The sequence below is a fragment of the Notothenia coriiceps genome, unplaced genomic scaffold (assembly GCF_000735185.1).
Source record: "Notothenia coriiceps isolate Sejong01 unplaced genomic scaffold, NC01 NC01_scaffold00037246, whole genome shotgun sequence".
Lineage (NCBI taxonomy): Eukaryota > Metazoa > Chordata > Actinopteri > Perciformes > Nototheniidae > Notothenia > Notothenia coriiceps.
Window position 1 is genome coordinate 5,585,416 of NW_011369947.1, and position 14,005 is coordinate 5,599,420.

Here is a 14,005-nt window from a genome sequence, read left to right on the forward strand (position 1 = left end):
TGTTGCCACATCGATGCACTTGTCTGAAGCGGCTGTCCAACAGCTTGCAGCGATGTCACCGTGTGGGCTGAGATGTTGCAAGATAGGAAGTATGGAGCGGACACTTCGATGGAGTTTTAGTTTCAGAGGGACAGCTGTGTGATTATTCAAGACAAACTGGCTTCCAGACCACCTGATCTGATCCCCTCTCGCTCCGTCACAGCCCAGCAACCTGCCTTCCTCCCAGACAAACCTTAGCCAGTGAGAGATACAGGGAGAGGAGGGGTATCCAGGCCTTTGCACAGACGAAGGGGACAGGTGTTAGGGACAGGAGGTGCTGTGTAGCCCGGGGGCGTGGTCAGGTGGTGACACACCTGTCCCTACTTGCACAAGAGAGTCTAGTTTCACACACACACACCGACACACACACACACATCATCAGCTTGACCATGTGTTCTGATATGCAACCAACTACACTCTTGTGCAATGTGAATCTGCTCTCCATGACAATTGAAGGCCGATTTTTGTTATGCCAAAAAAAACATTGCAAGCTCAACTCTGTAGCAAAGTAATGCGATCATGATGTTAGAGATGAGGGGACAGTCAGCAGTAGACATGCAACACAAGGCTCAACGTGGCAATTTGACTACCGTGAAATATTTTCGTGTGACAAAGAGAAAGTGGCAGCGAGTCTGTGGATTTGATTATTTATTGTTCTTAAGTGTCTTCATGCATTCTGTGGATCGTTGTGATTTCCAATGGAAAAAATATGAAAATAGTTCCACAGCAAGTCAACAGTTTGCTCTCTTTGCAGACTCCTCTAGAACGTTTTTGGATTGAAGAGACCACAAATGAAACAGCTGCTTCTGTGTTGTTTATTCCAGCAGAACATTAAGTATACTCAATCGATGAAGCAATCCTTTAAAACTGTAAATATAGAGGTCAAAATCAATGCAGAAACGCCAGAGATATTGTAGTTTTTTATTCCATTATACTTCTTCTCGTCACACAACCCCAGATTTGAGTAGTTCTTCACCAGACTTTCATGTATATCTGCTCAATATCTGAATTAATCCAATCTCAGTTTTATATTCATTTTCTAAGAGTCCAATACAATTTAAGGTCCCTTTAGAGTGTAAGTGGAAACCAGTGTGGCACATGCAGTGTTTCTGTAAAACCTTTGAGATGGGGAGAGATAGGCGTCTGGCCCTGGGGGGTGTGGATTTCAGGCAGGTGCATTCGCCTGCCCTGCAGCTCCTCAAGGGACAGGACGGGACAAGACGGGTGGAGGAGGAGGAGGAGGAGAGGGGAGGCAATCTGTGCTCTCTGCAGTCACCCTCGCACAAACTCTAGATCCCCAGCTCAAAGACTGATCCCCACCCGTCTTGGCCCCCTTTACCCAACGCCTCCTCCCTCACTCCCAACAATATCCTTCATTGGCTGGAATGCGTCGGGACAATAGAACTGTCCCGGTCCTTTGGCTGGCGCCCCCCTGGGCCCACACAGGCCCTGACAGGATGACAAAAGTGCACCTTGCACCTCTCCGCACCAACAGCAGCACCCTAGGGGCGAATACCTGAATACCTGTGGTAAATAAGAGGGAGAGAAAGAATGACACAACATGAGGCAAGAGAGAGAAATATGAGGGATAACTGAAAGAGTGCAACACGGACTCATTTAGAGGTCCAAGCTAAACAGCAGCACTCTCCTCTCATATTATTACAGTTCACAGTGTCACTCTTTTTTGTCTTATTTGACACCTGCTTTATTAGCAACATCTCCCCCTAGTATGTACTCTTCACATTTTGCTCCGTCAGTACTCATGTCATGACTTGCTGGCCACTGCCTAGCTCCCTCTGTGTGTGGTGTGTGCACATTCGGCCCTGACACTCCCTTTGCTGCACTGTATTTAGCCCTAGTTGGCTTAGAGTAGATGCCAATGACATTTCTTAGTTTGCAGGATATCACTGACTGATTTCACTGAATTTGTATTAACCAACAGCTCTCTGTCAATCAAAGCCATGAGAGTTTGCTTCCAAGCAATCCGTATATTTCACAGACTCACCCCCCTCTCTCTCTCTCATGGGGGAAGGTGTGCTAATCTGTGAAATCAAATGTGGTAAGCGTCACATTACGACTGATGCAACCACAGTTACTTTGCTCTGCGCAACAAATGTGTGCTGTAAGGTCATGATACTGGAACAAAGGCTCTTGAAAGTAGAACAACTTTTAACCTCAAACTGCTGTAACCCCATGGGAAACAAACAGCTAAAGAGTTGATAAAATAGCAACTTTGTGGAAAATGTATGTCCTCCATTGTACCACAGCATAGTAAACCACACAGTCTCACTTTCTGTTGCACTGTATAACATTAATCAGATAAAGCATCCTTTTACAAGATGGCAGGACCCTGCAAGATATAGTATATGTAGTACCTCTATTTGTACACGTGTATGATTTTAAGTGTGGATTTCGAAAAAGAAATCAGCTAATTTAATTAAGAAAGAAATGTAGAGGCCACAACCATTGTAAATACTCATTAAATAACATTACAAGTTAAAGTCCTGCATTCAAATTTAGATCTCACTTTTTTAGGACATACTGGTTTTAATATGTGAAATTAAAACAATTTCAAGTAACTAAATCTGTCAGATAAATGTAGTGGAACTCTAGTATTTTCTTGGAAATGTGGTTAAATAAATGTATAAAGTATTGTTAAACGTTACCTTACACTCAAGTTAAAATGCATACATTAAAGTTATAAGTTGTATGCTGACTGATGCTATCTTAACAGTGATGTGATGAAATACAACATCTTTCACCTTTTTAACATATACCCCAGCATTTATATCCAAGCATGACCTGCTTCTCCATTCATGAGAAAATATTTATTATATTTATTAAACAGTCTCCATATCCCTTTTTTAAAAAGTTTGCAAGGTTCATAATGGGAAAACCGCATAGTTAAACTGTCCCTTAATGCACCGGAAACCTGCATGTACCTAGCATGGAAACCTCTGTTACACACAACACATCTCATCTGTTTACCCTCCTGTCCCTTTATGGCTCATCCTCTACCCTCTGACCCTGTGGGACAGAGAGGGTCTGTGTTTAGGAGGAAACACAGCACCCGCCACATACCACACACAGTAACACACACACTTAAAGAGGGACAGCAGGAGTGAGAGGTGGGCAGGAAATGGTGTGTACCCCCTCCTAGAGACCATATCCTGTCCTTGGGTGAAACTAGTTTATTTGTCCAGAGATGTGAGGTCTTTGTGCATCCATGTTGGTGTGCATGTTATAGGACTTTATGAAGCCCTGATATCATCCAGAGTTGGGGAAAAAGTGCAGTGACCGTATGTCTCAGCCTTCATAGCAAATGCCATTGATCAAGTCTACATTGCAACATGTGGCATTCCTCAGCTAATTCTACTCCCTACTGATTTGATGAATGTCCTGCGAACAGAAACATTCATTTTTCACCAGACACCAGTCTCCCTGATTGCTTCGTCTTCTCCTCCTCCCATTATCATCTTCTTATCCCCAGTTCACCATTTCCCTCAAACAGCTATGCTATTAGTTTGTGTGGTCATTTCATACACGCTGGAGAAATGTTGTCAGCCTTTATCGGTTTCTGTGAGTAAGTCCAGCCCCAGCAGAGGATGTTTGTGATGAAGCTTTGGGCAGTGACAATGTCTAAGAGGGTTTGAAACTTTAACCGCAGTGACTTCACCTTCTTGGCTCTAATTTGATCCTCAAGTGATTCAGCTCTGCACCTCTGCCAGCTCGGATTTCACCAACCATCTCTACTCCACAACGTGGAGCACTATGAACCACTCAGAGACACCCACTAACACACTCATAAATCCGTGTACACACAAACAGCTGTAGCCCCAGATGCTTCATATCAGCACTTTTTTGGAAGAGCTGTGTTTATACAAGACTTCCAGTCAACTTCCTGCTTCCCAAACATTACCTCAGATGCATACACTGAGAACTGAGAAAACTGCAATTTCAGAAAAAAAATTGTTTCATTGTTGACATGCAGCACTGCTTCCTATTGCTTTAAATGAAGAGGAAAGTTTATGCTGTCCTGTAATCTGTTCTGTTACACACATGCGAAGCCCCACTTACCACTCTTCACAGGATCAATGTTTAGAGAGAGGCTTATATTTTCTGTTTCCAAGATGACGGCACTCTAAAACAAAAATAAAACTCATCCGGCTGCAAACTGTCAAACATCAGCTTTTCTGTACACAAAACCAAAGTAGAATTAATTAAGCTAGCTCCAAGGGCAGAGTTCACTGGAATATCTGCAAAAATATATTTTTCATTGTTTCCGTTTACTACAGTGAGGCAGTAATGCTTAGCCTATACATTCTTTCCATGGGAATAACTTGTCAGCAATTGAAACAAATGGCAATCCCCTTTTCTTTATAATAAGGTCAGCATAACATTATTTCCTGTTGCAGGAAAATGACATTGTTAATTTGACTGAAGAGCGGAGTGCAAGGACAGCAGACAGAGCGGCCACTCTGTTAGATGGCAGTATTGTATGTCTGTCACTAATGGCTCAGGAATGTTACATTAGTCAGGGGCTGCATGCGTGACGCTGCGAACATTAAAACACTTTGAGGGGACCAATATGATATCAGACACGCACACACACACATACACTATAAAAGAAAGGTGACAGGTCCAGTGATCTCATTGCCTCAAAGCTACAGAGTGATTGAGGGCCTCCTCCTCCGCAAACCAGAAAAATGTCCCCCCTGAAAGGTGTCAGAGTTACATTTCAAAGGGCCGAAACATCAGAAATGTCTGTTTAGTTGCATGTTTTTGTGCAGGTTGAGTTTAGAGAGAATTGAATAGAACCTAACTCCATGGCAGTATTTGACACTTGTCTTCTCCATCTTTTAAATCATCCAGCGCTGCTGCCTCTTCTCTGTGCCCAGCATATCTGCCACTGTCGGCACTTCAAACAAAGTTCAGTCCCCCGTGGCCTGCTTCTCTGACTCACTAGGTGTTCAGCAGCTAAATGACTCATCTCTCACTTCAGATCACCAATAGGCAAAATAAATGAAAACTCCCCCATGATCAAAGTGATACTCTTTATTCAACACGTCTGTGTGTGTGGCTGTCATGCAGCCTTTCGGGTGCTGTTTACATTGAGCAAGCTAAGTCATGCAATCTGATCCCAGGCTTTCTGAGAGCCCCGTCTAACCCCCCTCACAAACACACACGGGCATCCACCTCTCATCACAGGAAACGTGTTGTTACCTCACTAAGAAATGCTGGCGTCAGTGTGTGTGTGTGGGTCAGGAGGGCAGTGGGGGATTGTAGACGCATTGCTGCCATATGTGCACCGTGCATGATCACCCTCAGCTGGGCTCATGAGCACAGACTTCCTCCTAGAAGTTCCTACAAGGTAAGTAGAGTGTAGCCATTACAGAGCAGATGGCTGCACAGAGTGAGTGGATCAGTGTCAGTCCTAAAGTTCTGCTATAGCTGACTCTCTGGGGTCCATTAGTTAGTCTTGAGCCTGAGATTTCAGCTTTCTGCTCATACAACAGAACGAATTTCCAAAGACAATTTTATTCTGTGAGATTTGTCCTCTGGGGATTTCTTTTTTTCTCAGCATCCTCACCTTCTATATGTCTGATCCCTATAACCCACCTGCAGTCGCTCCCTGCCCCCTCCTCACCCCCCCCATGTGTTATCCGTGTGTTTCTGTCTGTGCGCTGACAGCCCGGCAGGTGTGTGCAGGTGTTCCCCCGATCACTCACCATCACACAAACCTGTCCCCGCTCCACCTAAGACACACACACACAGCTCCATCTTCCCATTCAAAAACTGTCATGTCTGTCCTGATGAACTCATTTAGAGTTGCGAGTTATTACAATGCCCGTTGAAACACTAATTAATGTTAAATTCATCAGTACGTCCACAGCAGGTTTTTTTTTTTTAAACAAAGCTTTTATTTACATGTGGCAGAAAAAGGCACAGTATTAACATTTTGCATGTTGAAGAAAATAGTTGATAAAAACAGTAGGTCAAATCATTCAAGAAACATGTGTCTAAATAAAAAAAGATCATAGACTTTAAAATGACAATAACCCAGTTGTGTTTTTTGGTCAAGTTTAAGTGGTCCTTTCACATCCCATTAAACACAATGAGTGTGTGGAAAGTGTTTGTGGTGTTGGGAGGGGCGAGTGGACAGTCACCTGTCGTCGAGGTCACAGCTAACACTTCTCTCAGCGCCCGGCCTCCACAGTACACCATACACAGACAGCTGTCTCAACACACACACTTGCTCATATACACACACACACACACACACAATGTATGTATAGTATGGTGAGGAATGACATCCCTGCATACACACAAACACACCCCGGCAGCTGCAACATGGCCAGAGTCCCGGACCGGCCGGCACCAACTGAGTTTCCTGGGAATTAACTGCATGTCCAGCTGCCCTCAAATCACACACAGTTAAACGGAACACAGTACTGACAAGCTGCAGATTCCAACATGACATTAAAAAAAAAAATCTACCTACATTGTCCTGAAAAAGGCACTTGATAAGTATTTTTTATAAAAAGCAACAGTCCTCCATCATGGCTTTAAAGTCCTCTGTCCTTATTGGCTGTAATCAGGGGGGAATCAAAAGTTTCAAATGGCTCATGGGAACAGTTCAGGGTGGGAGTCTATGAGGCCGGGCAGCACCCTGAGGCGGTGTGTTTGTGCAGCAGGGACATGCGACTGAAGGTCCGCGAGCAGGAGCCACACTGGTACTTCTTCACCTCTGAGTGGGTCTGCAGGTGAGCACGCAGGTTGGAGCGATCAGCAAAGGCCCGGTTACAGTGTTGACAAGAGAAGGGGCGCTCACCTGGTGAAAAGACAAGACTGTTAGCATCAGGAATACACTTAATTGAAAGGTCTGTCCTCTGGTCATTGTTTTTCAAATGATCTACAGATAACCAACAAAAGAGCAGGAACACTACCCTAACTTAATGCAGATTTGCCTTTTTTTCATGCGCAACCATTGTGAGGCAGTGATTAGATTGGGCCATGTGAAGCAATAACATTTGCTCACATACCAGGAGACATCAATGAATATCAATGAGCACAAGGTGCAACCAGTTGTTACATTTACAAGTCAAAATAGCTTGGAAATCAATGTGACTACTCTGACATACGTTTGTTTTGTTGCATACCTGTGTGTGTGCGAATGTGTCCTCTAAGAAGCCACGGTCTGGAGAAGGCCTTGCCGCAGGTGAGGCACACGCAGGGCAGAGTGTGCGAGCGAATGTGCATTTTCAGGGCTCCCAGGCTGGTGTACTCCTTGGGGCAGTGTTTGCAGTGGAAAGCCGGCCGTGTAGAGACCACAGTGGGCAGAGAGGGCGTTTGCTGCTGTGGAGAACAGTGGGTCTGATGGTGGGACAGTGCAGAGAGGCTGGTGTAACTCTTACTGCAGTGCAGACAGTGGAAGATGTGCTGGATGATGTCAGGGCTGGGAGGATCTGACGTGCGCCCGCCATCCTCCTCCTCCTCACTGCTGCTGCTGCTGCTAGAGGGAGAGCTGCTGAGGTCCAGAGGGCCAAGTGGTGAAAGGGCCAGAGAACCAGGGGTGATGGGGGACAGAGGGGCAGGCAGGGAGTCCATGCTGCTGAAGAAGGGGATGGTGGGGTAGCAGGTGAGGGCGTAGCTGTTGTTCTGCATTGGAAGTTCAGCCCTTGGAAAGCTTTCTGGGACAAAAGCTGGCAAAATAGAGAAAAGGAAGTCAGGTGGGTTGTAATGAACAGATAATCTAATTAAGCCCTAAACTTGTTTTCATTGTTGGGTGTCTTATTACAACTTGCTTTAAGTTTAACCCTGACTTATGTCCAGATTTTTAGGTGACCAGAAACACTTGTTTAGCACAGAAGAAGCAACCTGGATAAATATCCATCTTATCTGCCACAAAAGGGGCTGTTCTGCATCTGAAGGTAACTTTATAAAGCTCTCGTTTCATCCTGACAGTGATTCACTCAACATGTCAAGTAAGACCATAGATGGAAAACATTTTGTCAATCAGTGAGGAAATTAAACCTTACCTGTTTGGCTCTCAAGATGACTCTCCCTGTAGTAGGGTTTTTTACTGGAAAAATACTTCTTGACTAAAAAAGAACGAGGCATGGTGATGTCTGGCTTCACCGATTAATTAAAAATCAAAAAATTCCCACGACAGGAAGGCACAGGTCCAATGATCTCTTCTTAGGGTCGGGGCAGATTCCTGTCGGTCAGGGACAAATCGCTTGGAAAGACAAGTCCTCTGCTACGGTTCAATGTAGCTTGTTGTCGGGGATTACAAAGTTGCCTCCTCATATAGTAAGCAGAGGGGAGAAGCGGCGGGGTGGTGGGTAGGTCTCCGCCCAAAGACACACCCCGTGTGTGAGGAAGCTCACCACAGGTGCCCAAAGGGCCAAAAGCTGTAGCCGAGTGCCAATCTAATTGTGCATTTCACGGCTGTAATGGCTCCCTCTTTATTTACAGACAGACATCCTTTTGCCATTCAATTTGAATAGATTACTCTAAATTAAAAGTCAGGTTCGGCCACAAATGATTTTTGTAGCCAAAACGTCTTGAACGATGTTAAATGCGCACAGGCATGTGTTTTCAATTTGGAAACAAAATAGACAGCATGCACGATAAACAGTTCCTAAATAAAATCAGGATTATATCTTTTTAAAGCCCTTCTTACACCTTGTTCATAACTCTTATGTGTCCATTCCTTTACAATATGTGTCATGACAAACTGAAGCTAGAGCGTCCTCTGTTGGCTCATAGGCAAGGCAAGGCAAGGCAATTTATTTGTATAGCACAATTCATACAGTGATGCAATTCAAAGTGCTTTACAGGATCAAACAGATAAAACACAATACATTTTTACGATGGTCAAAGTGAGAAGAAATACAAAAACACACAAAATAATTAAAAGAAAGAAACCCATGTTTAACAGTTCGATAATTACATTTACAAATGAATCTCTCTGTGTAAAGTGTCACTATATACGGTGGCACATTTATTAACACACACACAAGCACACAAACACCACCAGAATAATGGTGAAAATGTGTAAAACAAATTATTAAAAACAGGTTTAGCAGAAGCTGATTAATTTGGATAAAACGTCTCTGCGCGAGTGGGGGAAATATGTGACGTGAATATATTATTCGAACATATTTGTTTTGATGGCGATTTATCTCACATTTTGAAATGCGTTTAAGAGCATTTATACCTATTTACTGAAACTTTATGATGGCTCTTTTGTGGCTGTGCCTTGAGGTGAAGACATTTTGGAGAAGTTACAGGAAACAAACGGTCTGTGTCTTTTCTCCTATCAACAGCTAACATAAGGCGCTCAGTTCATCAACTGTGGGTTTTCTCTGGAAGTTTTTCCTTGTACGATGTGAGGGTCTAAGGACAGAGGGTGTCGTATTGTCATACTGATATTCTGTACAAACTGTGAAGTCCACTGAGACAAATGTAACATTTGTGATATTGGGCTATATAAATAAACATTGATTGATTGATCATGAGGCATCCTCTTTCTCAGCCTCTCTGCGGGAGTTAAGAGCACTTAGATAAAGGACGCGCTGTTCTCCAGTTTGCTCACAGCACGGTGTGATGTAAAATTAACCGAGTTGACAGGAACAATATGATAATGTAATTTAGACCCAGACAAGGACATATTAAACCTTGTGCCTTGAGGTGCCATGAAATCCAGCAAGCTAGGATAAGGCCCTTAAATGAATCAGGATCCTATAATGTTTAATCCCTTAAATGTGCGTAAATTTTGTGCGTAATTCAGAGCAGCTCCACACACCAAAGCCATACTTTTTTCTTTGTTGTTAATGTGCGAGCATGACCAGATGAATGAGACAACATGATCACAGAAGAAAATGAACGATTGTTGTTAATCTAGTTAATTGCATGTGAATTGCTCAACCAGATTCACCCACGTTGTTTTGTCGTGTACCGTTTGAATTAGGTTTATTATCTTTCTGTTTTACTTTCTGACTATAGCCTACGTGTCGTGTATTTGTATTTAACTTCAACCATTATTCGCCGTTATTTTATCTATGAATGCACACACTGTCCTATAACATGAGATGTATAATCATCGTAATTTATTATAATGGTATGATAGACCTTTCGCCCTATAGTTGTTGTTTTTTTAACTGGTGAGCTGTTGATGCACACACCCTGTGAGTGTGAAGATCAGGTGCCAGCCATTAGACAGGAATGTCACAGTCGTTAGTGTTCCTCTTTAGCATCGCAAAGAGCCTAAAAGCTCCTCGGTGGCAGGCAGGGTGGTGGTGCGTGGAGGGGGTGTGTATGCACCTGTCTAAAGGCGCCATTGTCACTGCATGCCCAAAAGTTCACACGTAGTTAGAGCGCTTGTTGACGCCGACGCCACGTAGACTGGAGGTCACGAGGGCAGGGCCGCAGTAAAAACAAAAAGCAAATAGCAAAGACACACGTGAAAGTAATCTGAGGTGAGTGTCTGCTGAGAATGGCTCTGAAAGTACAAAAAGTGTCTGGGGGCTTTATGTTAGTGTAGTATAAGAGATAAGATAAGATAGTACTTTATTGATCCCAATTTGGGAAATTGTTGCGTTGCAGCAGCATAAAAAGACGTGGCATTGTACATTTAAAATTCAGGACAATAAATAACAAGAAAGAAGAAAACATACATGTTGAATTTAACAAGGTATTATATATACATACATATATACATAATTAATATGAGTAGAATATTCTAATGTTGTCTTGATGATCTGTGTTGATAAATGTATTGCTATACTCACAAAATGGCTAAATAAAACAACCACCTGACCTGAGACACACACACACACACACTGTCTAAGGCTGTATTGCAGCTGATTACACAGTTTGTGTGTAGGGCTGACTGCAGACAATTTGTGTTACAACAGGGTGAGATTGACCTCCTGACACACAGAGGACGTGAAGTGTAAACTGTGTTCGTTATTCTCCCGTCCAGGAGAGAAGCTTTAAAAGGAGACTAAATGGAGTCTCTGTGAAAGTTCAATTGGGTACTTTAATTAAAAAAGGCGCGGGTTGGTCACAAGCATGATATTGTTCAGTCAGACAAACAGCTGTGATCCGCTCCTCGTTAGGGAAGAGAAGCGGAGGATCTCTCCTCCGGTGCTGTTATATATCCTCTGCTGGCTCCTCCCCGCCAGCCGGCTCGCCTCGTCTCCAATGTCCGTTGTTGCATTTAAACAGAGGATTGGTTCTTTTCACATTCAATATATGCTTAACACGCCTTTTCTCCTCATATTCTCTTTCATCACTTTTCATTTAACACATTCTAAACGCTGTAATCAATACTCTAAAAAATACTTCTCGGCTCGTTTGGTTTCCGGTCATTCCGGATGTTGTCACATGCTACTCGTCTGTAAACAATAATGTATTCAAATAAACTGTACCTTCATTTAATATTCAGCATGGTAGTATCTCGACATCTATAGTTGTAGTGTTAAATCAGTAGGCTTCGGTTTGCACCACTCCATATCATTTTCGCCTACCTAAATTCACCCTCTTTAGGAAATCGTATAATTAGCCACATGCTAAATGGCTAACCGTAGATGAAGGATTTTCAGAATAAAAGCTTAACTGCTTGTGCCACAAGAATTTCTGCGTTTTTCAGTAGAAACAGAGCATCTAAAACTGACGGCCATGTTTAAACTCACATTTCCCCCATTACAAACATTGATTTTACCCGTTTTGCTACCAGAGAGACAAGTTTTTGCTGCTCAGAGAACAGATGTTCTCTGGCCGTCTGGGATGAAACAGCCTGGTGTTGCTCACAGAGGCTCAAAACTGTCTGCTAAAAGCTCTTAAAACTAAAAATAAAGGGAACCCCGTCCCCCAAATCTAATTTACGTCTAATTCATTAGGAAGGTTTTTCAAAATAATGCCATGTCAGCAGTCCCCCTGGCCATAAACAAAAATGTGGCTCTCTGAAAATCAACAATGCCTTTTTAGATAAAAGAAAAACTGACTGAGAAACAACGGTTTCAAAAATTGGCAACATAGATTTTTTTACATTACATTGCATATTAGTAACGCTTTATCCAAAGCAACTCACAATAAGTGCATTCGAATCAGCAAGATAAAAACCTTGCAAGAAAACAGAATCATATAAGCACATCAAGGTGTTCATAGAGCCAAGACCATTTCAAGTGCCTACTCAATACTTAAGATAAGCCACGCCCTTTTTCGCATAAGGTGGTTTGTTAGGTCGGCATTTTGATTGCTCGAAGTGGAGCCGAAAGAGATGAAAGTCTTTTTAGATCTGCGCCGAAGATGTGGTAAAGCTTTTGCTGTCCTGATGTCAATGGGGAGCTCATTCACCATTTTGGAGCCAGGATAGCAAACCAAGTGTTTTTTTGCTGATGGGAAGGACTTGGGTCCCCCCTCGCAGTGCGAGTGCAGCGAGGCCGTTTGGCCGATGCTGAGCGGTGTGACGTGCGGGGTGGTATGGTTTAACCCATGTCCTGCGATGTAGGAAGGGCCAGATTCCATTCACAGAGCATGGTACGCAATATCAGTGTCTTGAAGTGGAATTCTAAGCAGTTACCGAAGCCAGTGGAAGCGAAGCGGAGGAGCGGTGTGGCGATAATTTAGGAAGGTTGAAGACCAGAACGAGCCGCCTGCATTACTGGATGAGGCTGCAGAGGTCGGATGGCATATGCAGGGTAGACCAGTCAGGAAGGGAGTTGCAGTAGTCTAGGGCGTGACGAGAGCCTGGACGAGAAGTTCGTCGCTTTCTGGGTCAGGAGGACGTATCCTCCTGATGTTGTAAAGTGTGTATCTGAGCAGCCGGGTAATGGCAGCAGATGTTTGCTGTGAAGGACAGGTTTGCTATCTAGGGTCCACACCCAGATTCCTTGCAGTCCTGAGGTCGGGGAACACAACAGAGGGGGCCAATGTTTGATTGTTAGGTGAAGGGTGGGCATAATCTTTCCGGAAGAAAAAGCAGGTTCAGTCCTTGGTCAAGGTTGAGCTTGAGGTGGTGAGCAGACATCCACCGAGAGACTGTCTTGCTAGACCAAGCAAGAGAGTGACGTGCGACGACTCTGGGTTCAGAACGGGGAAAAGACAGAATTAGATCTGGTGTCTTCAGCGTAGCAATGGTATGAAAAAACCATGCGGGCTATGAGGAATCCGAGTGAGTTTATGTACAGGGAGAGAAGAGGAGGGGACCAAGGACAGGAGCCTGAGGGACCTGTAGTTAATTGACAAGGGTCGGACTCGGAACCCTCGTCCAAGTTACAACCGCTGTAGGCTGTGGCCTTCCGAGGTATGAAGTGAGGAGGGAAAGTGCAGGTCGGAAATCCAAGTTTCTTGGAGAGTGCGAAGGAGGAATATGGATACAATACCATGGCTTTTGTGAGCGTGTAATGGTTAGGTAAAAGTTGCATATCAAAACTTTCTCATTAAGAGGGGATTCCCTAAAAGAGCAGGTTACGTTAAATACACTCTGGTTTATGTCTTGGGTTAGTCATTACGGCGCACGAATTAAACTCAAATAGACAGATTATAGAGGTTAATATCACCAGTTTGTGCTTCCAAAAGAAAAATTCAGGGCAAAAGTTTGTCATGTGTTGTATGGGTTTTGGCAATCTGCTCCAGCGAAGGCTGGTTGAGCTGTTTAACTTCTCTGTGAAAATTTCTCTAAAACAGATATATTTTCAAGTTGATATCCGTCAACTTGTATAACCAAAGAACAACACAATTCAAAAACTGATAGGGTGGCATAAGGTGAAAACTCAAATGTTACTGAATTAATTGATCAAATGTGTTGGTTCAAGATCAATCTAAGCGCTATTCTTAAAGAAACACCCGGTTTACAAAGTTGATTTTGACAAGAATAGAATGGGGGAAACAAATGGTGTTCCCATGTCGGCATTGATTCAATCGTGTATGCTTTCCCAGAACTGTTTAGATTATT

At 43.5% G+C, this 14,005-nt stretch overlaps 1 protein-coding gene across 1 annotated transcript; it reads right to left on the reverse strand.

Moving 5' to 3' along the window:
* Positions 1-5,918: 5,918 nt before the first annotated feature.
* On the reverse strand, positions 5,919-8,317 carry snai1b (snail family zinc finger 1b). The gene is made up of 3 exons (XM_010794646.1): positions 8,079-8,317; positions 7,200-7,742; positions 5,919-6,871 (listed from the first exon to the last, which is right to left on the reverse strand). The coding sequence occupies exons 1-3, from the start codon at positions 8,158-8,160 to the stop codon at positions 6,690-6,692; spliced, it is 807 nt and encodes a 268-aa protein (XP_010792948.1). The 5' UTR covers positions 8,161-8,317; the 3' UTR covers positions 5,919-6,689.
* Between the last annotated feature and the right edge of the window lie 5,688 nt (positions 8,318-14,005).

Excerpts from the sequence above, each read along its gene's own strand:
- snai1b (XM_010794646.1), bottom strand. The coding sequence starts at position 8,160 with ATGCCTCGTTCTTTTTTAGTCAAGAAGTATTTTTCCAGTAAAAAACCC. Across the intron at positions 7,743-8,078 it reads TCATCTTGAGAGCCAAACAG|CTTTTGTCCCAGAAAGCTTT; the intron begins GTAAGGTTTAAT and ends CTATTTTGCCAG. Across the intron at positions 6,872-7,199 it reads ACACATTCGCACACACACAG|GTGAGCGCCCCTTCTCTTGT; the intron begins GTATGCAACAAA and ends TCTTTTCACCAG.